This window comes from Eptatretus burgeri, chromosome 12 (genome assembly GCF_056783735.1).
Source record: "Eptatretus burgeri isolate ZD-2024b chromosome 12, Ebu_testis_v1, whole genome shotgun sequence".
Classification (NCBI taxonomy): Eukaryota; Metazoa; Chordata; class Myxini; order Myxiniformes; family Myxinidae; genus Eptatretus; species Eptatretus burgeri.
This window is the reverse complement of record NC_140972.1, coordinates 52,997,060-53,009,195: the sequence shown is the minus strand read 5'-3', so window position 1 is coordinate 53,009,195 and position 12,136 is coordinate 52,997,060. Positions and strand designations below refer to the sequence as shown.

The following is a 12,136-nucleotide window of genomic DNA, read 5'->3' as shown; positions in this document are numbered from 1 at the left end:
GATTGCAGTCAAAGACAGATAGGTGGTGGAATAGCCCATGGTTATCAACTAGTAAAGCCTTTCCACTCACTCCCTTGGACCAGGCAATTCCAATACATCAAACTCCATTTATCTCAATCAAAGACAACTCTCATCACTCTTCCAGATTCATGGAGAGATAGCTTAAAAAAGGAAAAAGTAAACCAGCCTATTCTAATCCACTGAAGGATGAAGGCCTCCCTCAACAAATGTTGACAAGTGTTTGACATACTCATGACACCTTCCAAGAGTGATTTGGCTTTAACTACTCAACACAACAGCCAGCTCTGACTAAATAGTTATCAATCAAAAAGCAGTAAACGTGTAATGTGGGTCTCCTTCGTTCATATGCAGCACAAGGTTGTGGGTGCTATTATTGGCTGAGCGTGCGGCTGAACTACTGATGCAATGCCCTCTGCTGATTAGGACAGGAATTTGGAAATTGGCTATGGTGCTGACAAAAGCTTGCGGACTCTTCATGAAGGACACAATGGGATCTTTAACATCCATCAAACGGAAGAACAATAAAATGCATTAATACATATTGAAAGTTAATTATGTACTATTTACCAAAATAATGCAAGCAGAGTTACTTGGGAATGAGAGACCAACTAAATGACTAATCTACAGACAAAGCTGTAAAGTCCGAAAAAAAATAATTTCACACGAGTTCTCTTTTAATTGTAGACAAAGTCAAGACTTGTGGAAGAGTGAGAACACAGAATGGATCAGGATGCAACAGAACAAAAGGGACAGCAGAAAGAGGGGGGAAATGCCAACAGCAGGGCTGAGGGACAAAAAAGAAAGAGATGGATAAACAAGGGATGCAGGTAAGAATGAAGAGCAGGGGAAGATGCAGGGAGTGGACAAGGACACAGACTTTCGAGAAAATGATTAAAAACGAAGCACATGGGCTCAAAAGAGAGACAGAAGTTACTTGAAGGGCACTCAGTAAAGCGCATACCTCTGACAGGCTGAACAGTTGACATTTTGTATCCCACTGATAGGCCGAATCTGCATTCGGACTTTAACCAAAAGCTAATCCGTTTGTTCTCGTCACCAACCCAACTCATCCACCAAGTTTTGTCATAACTCATCAACAATTTTTTGAAATACCATGTTATACATTATTTTTGTCTCAATGGTGAAGAATCACTTTTAAAATTCTAGTATCTTCACCAAAATCTCAATTTGTCCTTCTCACACATCCAAAATGTCCACCAAGTTTCGTCCGAATCTGTCCACAAATTTTGAGATATCCTGCTCACAGACAAACAAATAAGAGTGAATACATAATCTCCATCCACCTTCAATGGTGGAGGTAACAAGCTGACTAGCCGAGCTGTAGACAAGTAGACTGGACGTTAACAGACACAAGTTCGACAATTCAACACAACTCGGTACGGTTTGGCACGGAAATTTGGATGAAAACATGATAGTAACACAGGAATGAAAATATAACATGAAAACACAATGGATCTGGTCCAGGAAACTTAGCTTTGTTGAGGAAGGAACTCACAAACCAGCATCACATGTGAAGGAACTCAGAACCAGAAGTGATATTTCTTCTTGCAGATGGAATCCTACCACATTTTAGCATTGTGGACATCTACAGGAAAAGACAAAAAAATGGAAAACCTAGGTAAATGAAGGACACCAAACAATGGCTTCCACACAGGTGTGGCTCATGTGTTAATGAAGCAAACTACATGGTGTTCATAGAATGCAGACATTTCACAGTGGTGAGAAGGACTTGGAGCGAGCCAACTCTTGTTTTTTAAGTTTGTTATTATTTCCCATAGAGTTGATCAATTAGTTAAATTTTGCATTCATCGGTTAAGCGGTTTCTCCTATGAAGATTTTCCCTAAGATCCAATATGGCTGCCATACCACATGACACGTGATGGTCATTTTTGTGAAAATCATGTTCAAATTTCCAGTCAATCGGATGAAAATTGACAATTTTAGAAATTCGGTCTCTGTTGATCTTTTGGCCTAAGTTGACTTCAAAAATAGTTGATAGTTGAATTTAGTAGCCTGAAATGCAAATCCTGTTCAACGTTCTGTTCAACCCCCAATGCCCACATCCACAGAGCACGTGTGGTCGCCCACTGGTTTGATAAGCATGACACTGATGTTATCCATATGTCATGACCTTCTCAGTCACCAGATCTGAATCCAATCGAGCATTTGTGGGATGTTCTGGAATGACGCATGAAAGAGCGTTTTCCACCTCCGTATAACAAGTGTGAGTTGAATGATTTTCTCATGGAAGAATGGTGCCACATCCCTCCAGCAGATTTCCAGACACTGGTGGATTCTATGTCATGGTGCATGCAGACCGCACTGGCCGCACGTGCTGGCCCAACGCCCTATTAAGTGATTTTACATTGGCCTTTCCATCTTTTTTTTGTCCACTACTTGAATATATCCCATTTGGGAAGGGAATGGCAAACCACCTAGTACAGCGCTTGCCAAGAAACTGTTTTGGCAACACCAACACTGTATAGATTATGGTGCATCAAAAAAAATCCATATGCTGGAGAGGTGTGGAGTACTTATAGGAATAAAATGAGAAAGCATCAGGGAGAGACAGTAAAGAGAAGGGAGAGCAGGACAGTTTGTGAGGAAAGACAAAGGAAGTTGGGTTGGGAGAGGAATTAGGCAAAAGAGTGAGGAGGGGTGAGATGGAGAAGGTCGGCTTAAAAAACAAATCACCATGTGGTCTAAATAATATGTACATGGTATGAAAGTTTGTGGAGTAAAACCTTTCAGAATGTTAAGATTTCTGTATCTGCAAAGAGGTCACAAATTGCATCAAGCACATTTTTTTTTCCAAAGGTATGGGAGATTTCAGCTACCTGCACACCAACTGCTTTGAGCTCAGTATGGAGCTAAGCTGTGACAAGTTTCCACACAGCAGTGAGTTGTCCTTGGAGTGGGAGAACAGCAGGGAAGCACTTCTGGTATTCATGGAACAGGTGAGACCATGGACCGGATTGCTTGGAGGTGGTTGATGCACCCTTTTTGAATACATGATTGAGACTCGTGGAAGAGCTAGAGCAGAATGAAAGAGAACAAAATGGAAAGGGGAAAACAACAACAGCAGAGTAGAGGTGAGAGTGAGGTCAAGGGGAGGGGAGACATGGGCACATGGGGGTGAACAAGCTGCACACAAGCTGAATGAAACACAGCCAGAAGAGGAAGGGGGAAGCTGGGATGAAACAGAAAAGGAACAAGCCGACAACTAACAACAAAAAGAGGTGTAAGGAGGAGTGCTTGGGAATGGCATAATTTGGGGTTGAAGAGACCATGAGTATGGATGGGGGTGACCTGAGGTAGTGGTGAACAGCTGTCTTTAGCCCTTGCGGGAATAATGGGATCGAACAGAATGTGGAATTTGGTTCCACAGGCAAGAGAAAACAGAATCAAATAAATGAGTGGAGGTGAGCAGCGAGCCTGAATTTTGAGAGTTTCACAAGAAGGGGATTACTTGCAGACTGTGTGCCCTGCAGAAACCAGGGAGGGACAGAGCCAAGAGAGGGCAGCGGGTGCAAGACCAGAAAGGAGGTGGTGGAATACAGAGAGGGCATAAACCTCTCTGCGATGTGAGAGTGAGGCCTAAACACTAAGCTTAATCATGGGAGATCCCAATGGTTTTGAGGGCCTTGCTTTCTACGGCATCAAGAAGAACGAGGTGTTAGGCAGGAGCGTCAGCCCAAAGGGGAGAGCAGTACTCCATTAAGCTGCAAATGAAGGCATTGTAGGTTGTCAAAAGTTCACATTGGCCAAGGAAAGACCTTGCTCAACAAAGGATGCCAAGTTTGCAGCTGGTTTTGGAAGTCCTCTTGGAAATATGATCTGTCCAAGTAGGATCATGGCTGATGGTGAAGCCCAAAAGTTTGAGTGACTTAATCTCTTAAAGTGTTTTGTTTAGGAAGTATATTAGATGGTTTGCTAGACTGCCCTATCAGAGAGACAGGGTGATTGTGTGGGACTTGTTGGGGTTGAAAGACATATTCCAAGTGTTGGACCAAGTCCTGATTATATAATCGTCTGCAGAGAGGGAAGAAGCTGCTGTCTGCCTGTCTCGAGGGTGAAAAATTATATGGCAGAGGGTGGAATAATTAGCCAAGAGATAAGCAACATTTTCTCGGGAATTAGAACAATAATTGATGACGATGAGGAACAAGACTGGGCTCAAGAGACTGCCTTGGGATGTTCCAGCCTTGACAGGGTGAGGAGATGATTGGATCTTGTGATGAGAAGTAAATGTGTAATGTGGGTATAAGAAGAGAAAAAAAAGAGTTATGAACGACACGTGGTGCTTGTGATAAATGACAGAATGATAAAATGCAGTCATCAATTTTGAAAGTTAATTATGAACCAACTTTGAGTTGTATTGTTTTAGTTTGATTCCATACCTGATTATAAACTGCCATCCTGGTGCTTCACCAGTAGGAAGATGCATCACTAAGTACACCATCCTTCAGAGGGCACATTAAGTCAGTTTTCTTTTATGCTAGTGTGCACTGGTGGACACGAATGATCCATTGCGCGTTTTGAAAACAGTGGGCCATGAATCGACGGTACTCCTGGTTCAGTTTTTTCACTCCTGCCCTGATACTTTGGCAGCATTATGGACCAGCAAGATAATCACACTTCAGGAAAATCATGCAAACACACGAACAGTTGTTATAAATGTATGAATAAATGACAGAATATAAGGACCCACTGGATGGAAGCTATTTGCTGTCATCAATAAGTCCGATAAATTTATTAAGGTTGCTTTGAGGGCATGTACCGCATTTTCCAGTGTATAAACCACACCCATGTTTTTTACCCTCAAAAGAAATGAATATATTGTTACGGATTCGCGCCCGCCGGCGTGCGAACGGCCACGTAACTCGAATCGCGGCACGTCGCCCACCGGACGGACAATCCAGTCGTGACCCTCTCGGTCTAACGCCGGGAACTAGTCACGGGTGGACCTTTCGGTCTCACCGCGATCGTGCCAATCGGCCCCCGCGTGGGATAGGGTTGCTCGCCAAATTCGACCTACCTAAGTACCCACACGGAGGGTAGACCGGGCGATCGCACCTCGCCGCAGGTCGACTTCGGACACGGGCCACTTTAAGCAACCCGTTCCGTACTATCGGATAACCGAGCGGTGTTATTCGTCGGCCTCGACGGTTCGATTAATTATCGGGCGTTTCAGCCCACGACCAACCCTTTACGTGAAGCAAGATGGAGATTCAATAAAAGAAAAGACGAAGCGAAGCGGGAAAACAGTTCAACATAAGCACATTTATTCGCGATGAACGGAAAGCACACATATACAATTCCACCAAAAGCACATGTAAAAGAAGGAGACACACAATGCAATATCACACAAAAAGCAAATGCAACAATGCAGATCTATCCGACTACCGGGCACACGGCAACACTAATACAATTTTACTTCACAGACGGCGCCGACAACACATATACCCAAAGCAAAAGAAAAGGAACCACCCTCAGGATGAGGCGGGCCTGGGGCCGAGACCGGGTCGGGCCTACCCATCTGATGATGAGACGCGAAGTGGCGATGGTGCCCCAACTCCGCGGGCCTCGTGGACAGTGTCTGGTAGGGGGTGGGAAAAGGGGCCCCCTTTGTCGCACTATCTCAGCGCGGGGGGAAACAGGAGGGGGTTGCTGATGCTCGGGGGAAGGAGGATATTACCCTGTCTCGGGTCCCGCGACGAGCGTCTCCACCTCGACCAGGTCGCGCCGTCGGCCTCCCGCCTTCAGCTCCCGGCACCGACGCGAGCACCCCCTCGTCCGTCTTCGCCGCCGCCACCTCTCCACAGCTCCGCCGACAACTCGTTCCCTCCGTCTCCTTTCTTGAACTCCGCACAGCTCGTTCCAACGCGCAACTCCCCCCTTGTTTTTCTGACGAACGCAGTCGTTTTTATAAGCCCCGTGGCTTCGCTCTTTCACCCTTTGCCTCCGACCTTTCACCTCTCTAACTGGCTCCCCATTGGACCGAGGAAAAGTGGGTGTGAACGCTTTTTGATCCATGAATTTGCATATAGCGTCCTCACTCCAACGCCCTGGAGGCGGGGCCAAATCGCCCACGCTCTCCGATAGGACGGAACAAAAGTGGGCGTGAGTCGTTTTTGATCCGTTTTTCTTCGGAAAGTCTGTGATGTTTTTGTACACGCTGTTCGGTGCGCGCCCTGCATGAGTCCAGTATCGGTGCCCACAAGTGGCGCGAGAATGGTGGTGATGCGACGGTTGCGAGGTGTGACGGTAAAGGTCGTAGCTGTTGTGGTGAAGCGGCGTTGTGGTTGGTGGCTGTTGTGTGATGACTGTTGAGACGTGGTTGGTGGTGGTAGAAATGGTGGCTGGTCCAAAATAAAGATAGGAAAAGAAAAACGGCTATCCTGAAGAGTCGCAGCCCGAGTGAATGACTTGTATTCCCTCTACACAACGGGTTTGGGCCTAACTACACATATACTTACGGAGATATCTCACCTAAGGGACCTGAATGGTGGTGTGCGAATTTCGTCAACCACAACAATATTGTTACGGTTGTGGGGGTAGATGGAGGAATTTCAGAGCAAAGTTAGGATTGTATAGAGTTGCTTGGTCCGTGGACGTGTAGGAGACATCTCGATGTGAATTAAGTAGGGAAACTGTGAGCTTAAGTGTTACGTGACACCACACATGGGGGGGGGGGGTTGGGGGTGGTGCGGTGTTAGATAGGGATTAAGGAAAAATTTCTCCCAGTATGTAATTTTCCCTGTGACCTTTCCCTATGTTTCTGCATTCACAAGCCAGCCATGAAGGAGTTACGTTTTTGTAACAACAACAATTACAACTGAGCTGCATGACCAAGCAGGCAAAGGGCCCTGCCTTCCCGGGTTTCGTGCCAACAAGCCATGCCCAGAGATGGATGATTAATAGGTGTGACGTCGACGGGAGATCAGAAGCGAACACACGAGGGACGTGACTTGATAAGTCAGGTTTTTGGTTTGATTGTTGGTTCAGTTTGGTGTGTAAGGGGCACACTCGGTCGTGAGATGACGGGGATAGGAGATGGCGTGTGAGATCAGGGCATTACCGCTGGCTTTCCTCCGATGCATGAAGAAGATGGCACAATTCTCGTATTCGTGCTGAGGCCAATTGGTTCGCGTGGTGGAGCTAGACACTGGCCATTGACTCTTGGCTGGTCGTGAGAGACGTACCTCGAAGCCTCGTGTATATCACCGAAGAGACGGCGCCATTCTGCAAAGCAGCGGGTCGGTAAGCGCGATCGACGAAGAAGCTGCACCGTGGTTGGTAAGTCCTGGTGTTGAATATCGCCTCATGAATTACATCACGTACGTTTCCTGCCAAGAGAGCAGCTTGGCGCCATTTTGAGGCACATCTTCCCATGCGGGACGAAGCACCCAATCCCAAAGTTCAGTAAAGACCATCTCTGGACAAAGCTAAGTGCCAGAATAAAGGGAGGATTTATTTTTGTTTTGTTTTCCCTTTGTCTGTATTTAAGTCTGTGTGTAGAGGAACCTCGACTTTAGGCTTGGTTTACTTCACGTTATTATAATTGCATTCTGACTTATACCCTTGTAAATATCTCTATTTTCATTAAATCCCCATTTATTTTAAGTTGCTGTGTCCACGTATTTATCTGTTGTGGGTTCAAGTATAAACCCCTTGTGCTGTGTTTCTGTCGCTCCGCCAATGCCGCCCTGCCCCTCCTGCGCGCGCCATAATGTCTGAAGATCACATGTCCACCTCCAAGGAAAACTGCTTGGCGATCCGGGCCTGGTCGGTGTTTACCGCCGGTCCACCACAATTGGGTCAAGTTATTAACCTTAACCGCCCAGATTCACGATAATATTGATAATTTTATTTTCTGATCTAGATCTAAATAAGTTTGTACATTAATATTGTACAGATCAAAGTCATGGAGGGATCAACATGCTTACTCCCATGTCTGCTTAATTTTGTCTAACAGTCTTATTCTGATTTTCAAGAAGTTGAAGAGAGAGGAGAGGATACCAAGAAGTTTTTATTTTTCTTTCTTATTTTTTTATATTATAAAGAGGATTTTTGTGTTCATAGAAAAAGGAAGAAAAGAGGTTCATATTGGTATCATACATATTTATCGTGGATTTGTGACCCTGAAGAGGGCCGTTTGGGTTTGATGAAGCTTTTCAGCTATACCCAAGGAAATCCTCATCAATGCTTTCCTCATCAAAGACGGCATGTAACTCCTTGTCCGAATCAGGGTAGAGCAAATCCCCATCGCTGTCATTGTCATTTGCAGCCTCCTTCTCCAAACTTATGCCGTCCTCTGTGCTATCCATGTTGTTGGAGATGCAGCATTTCAGAAATGCTCGCTTAATGATGTCTGACGGTATCTCCTCCCACACCTTGACGAGCCAGCCACAGATCATCGGAACGTCGACCTTTCTGATCCTCCCACTCTTGGTGTAGGTCTTCTCCCCACTCATTATCCAGTTGGACCAGCAGCGACGTAGCCCATCTTTGAACAGCTTGTTGATGGACACATTGAGGGGCTGCAGGAGTGATGCCATCCCGCCTGGGAGGATGATGAGAACGGTGTTGGTCCAACGGAGCAGCACTTTGGTGAAGTTGGTCTTGTGACAATTCAACGCATCCAGGACTAGCATGTTCCACCATCGCAAGAAACCGCCATCTGGCCTACTACTCCATACCATGCACACCCAGTCCTGGACCAGTCCCTTGTCAATCCACCCCTTCTGCTGCGCCTGAACAATGATGCCGGCTGGAAACTTGTTTTTGGGCATTGTCTCCCTCTTCAACACGACATGCGGGAATCTTGCCACCGTCTGCAGTGCAGACGAACATGATGGTGAATCGATCCTTCTCGTGATCAGTGGTATTGATCATCACATTGCGCGCAAGCTTATTTGAGGTGGGTGCTCCGTTATTAGACTCGAGCTATTGTGAATAATTCTTCTTTTGATGTGAGACCACGTGTTCTTCTACGTTTGTGTTTAGTGGTGTTTTCAGAACCGCAAGGCTATATATACACCATGCACCAAAACTTCGGTTGTCTCCGGACATTTCTGAGCTTGGCTTTATTTAATTTCCACACATGGTTCATAAAACGCTGTACAAACGCATAACCTGAACCGATTTTCAAAATATAAATGGCCAAATTGAGTTTAACAACAGTTCCGACTGCTAAAAAAAGTGTTCATTTGGAATATAATTGAAATTCAGCATTGATTGTTAAGATTTATTTTTTTCTCTATCCATGTATTAACCACACCCCCAACTTTTACCTTTTTTGCCAATAAACAAGTTCGTATTGTGAACATACCCCATGGGAGTTCATTCGTACAACTCTCAGGTAAGCGATAGCACTGACGACAGATAGTTTTGAAATTTGGAAAGATTTTCATCACATCAGAAAAATAAACCAGAACACCTCACAAGAGTGAGGCTAGTTTCCTATCTTCATTTGTGACTTAATTTTTAATTGGGCATCACCCAGCGCATTTAATTTTTTACCCCATGAGGTCTTCCACCACATGGGATTTAAGCGCCGCTAGCGTTCTCTATTTTCGTGTTTTTCTTTTAATAATTTTAAGAAAATGGGCCGAAAGGGCCGTTTCTCTGCCAAAAGGGTCAGAATCGCACTTTGGGCTCAGTTATTGCCTGGGGAATGGTCTCTAGAATATACCTGTCAAGTTTGGTTCAGTTCCGTTTACAAACACCCGACAAATAGCAATTTTTAAAAACAAAATGGGCCGAGAGGGCCGTTTGTCGGCCCAAAGGGCCATAACCTCATTTTGGGTTCAGTTACTGCCTGCAGAGTGACCTCAAGAATATACCTGCCAAATTTGGTCCGATTTCTTTCACGAATAACCGAGAAATAACAATTTTAAGAAAATGGACCGAAAGGGCCGTTTCTCGGCCCAAAGGGCCGGAATCGCACTTTTGGCTCAGTTAATGCCTGGGGAATGGTCTCTAGAATATACCTGTCAATTTTGGTTCGGTTCCGTTCACTATTAACTGAGAAATAACAATTTTTAAGAAAATGGGCCGAAAAGGCCGTTTCTTGGCCCAAAGGGCCAGAATCGCACTTTGGGATCAGTTCATGCCTGTGCACATTTGTCTAGTATATGCCTGTCAATTTTCATCTAATGCTGTTCACGAATAATGGGGAAATAGACGTTCAAATGAACTGTACACAAGAAAAGAGAGAACGCCAGCGGCGCTTCGACCCCGTGCGGTGGAAGACCCCACGGGGTACAAAGTGTGGTTTATACATCGGAAAATACGGTAGTTTATTTAGGAATGAGAACAAAATTCAGGATCGTGACATTAAAATAACAACAATGCACAAACAAATGTTTCTGTTTCCTGGGAGGGATATGTTTTAAACTAGATTTTAGCTCTGTACAAACTCGTCATTGAGGAAGGAAGATGAGTGTTGCCAAAGCTCCAGCTTTGCATAACAGTTTTTAATAGAGAAGTCCAGGCTCATTGGAGTGCTCGACAAAAGACGGCAGCTGGAAGATATAATGTACTGAAATGGAAGATGCTTAGCAGGCAGACACGAGCGGAGGAACAGTCGAGCCGGGCTGTGTTGTACAAGTGCGAGCGCAGGCGTACTCTGCCCGGCGGCTCTCCTTTATTACGTACGCACACGCACGAGCCGCGTTCGACTACTGCATTCCTACGACGCCTCAGGCGGCGCACACACCTTATATCCCTTGCAGATACGATGACCACCACGACCACTCCTCCCATCATCACGCCCATCATGCATCATCATCATGCCCCTCCCCGTAGACCCGCAGACTACACCACACTCCTCCCTCCTAAAAGTATGATTATTAAATGATCACCAGCATCATAAGCATAACATAAACCCTGACATAAACAAGGCACCAAAAATGAAAACAGCGAAGTATAACAGCACACCACATCATATAATGTGTCGATGCGAGCGAGTGGAGCAGCAAAGGCCAGGTTCCAAAGACGGAGGTGCACAAAGCACCCACCACACTCTGACCGCATTACCGATATGAAGCAGCAAAATGAGAAGCACAGCAGCACTATGCAGCAAAAACGCCCCCAGGCGGCCCATGCTGACATGGCCCTCGCCGAGGTCGTGGCGACCTTTCGAGCCAACCTCCCTCGGCACCATCAAACGCCTCCGGCCCACTCCCCCCAGGCAGACCCGACGTAGATAAACATTCCGAGGCCGGAAGCCCGCTGTCTGGAAGCCGTGGCGCCAGCCTTGATCGACCTTGGCCGGGGGCGCTGAACAGCGCCGCTGGCTGTACGCATTTAATGCTCCAAAACAACCCACGCACCCCAATCAGTTGAGACGCCAACGCCCGTCCAAACGGCCTTGAGCGAACACAGAGAGCTGCGCTCGCAACCAGAGGTGGGGGTAACGCCGACCAGGGCACCAGTCTTGGTTCCGAGTCGACCTCCGAGACCCACACGGCAGCTAGATGGGAGCAACTCCATTTAAACCACACTGCAATCATAGGTTCATTATAAATCACTACGAACATCACTCGAAGCATTGCAAACTCACTTTTCCGTACAGCGCGGTCCTTTGATGAACCCCCAGCACATGACAAAGCAACTACCTGCGGCCTGGGGCAACTGGAGGCCAATAAACCTTCTTTATTCGCCCCCACATCACATTGATCATAATACCAACTCCATTGACTGATCTCCACCAAATCCACTTTCACACGAGAACTGCTGGCATTTATTTCAACAACGTTAAACTGCATCACTAGAGCAAGGAAAAACACATATGCCATGAACAACAATCCACAACCCACATCACGAGTCCGTTTCTTGGTTGTCAACTATACGTTGTGACTCGCGACTCCCTTTAACGCCACGGGCTCACCGCCACCTGTTGAAGCTGCCTGCACAACACCGACGCGCATTGCCTCACGAACACTGCCGAAGCGCGGGAATTCATCGCGAGCGAAGCGCGGGAACTCATCGCGAGAGCTGATACGGCTCTCGCCGCTCCCGAACCGCACATCACTGCCGCCGGCAGCAACGAACGGTCGCTCCCGCTGCATCGACGCGGCCCCCGCCG

At 46.5% G+C, this 12,136-nt stretch overlaps 1 protein-coding gene across 1 annotated transcript in view; it reads left to right on the top strand.

Annotated features, from left to right (window-relative positions):
* The window catches only part of LOC147015635 (inactive carboxypeptidase-like protein X2), a 113,593-nt gene that overhangs the window by 63,142 nt on the left and 38,315 nt on the right, over window positions 1-12,136 (top strand). The window contains exon 13 of the mRNA XM_085849114.1: window positions 2,860-2,999. Within this exon, the coding sequence (XP_085705240.1) occupies window positions 2,860-2,999 (140 nt within the window). The remainder of the gene's footprint in view (window positions 1-2,859; window positions 3,000-12,136) is intronic.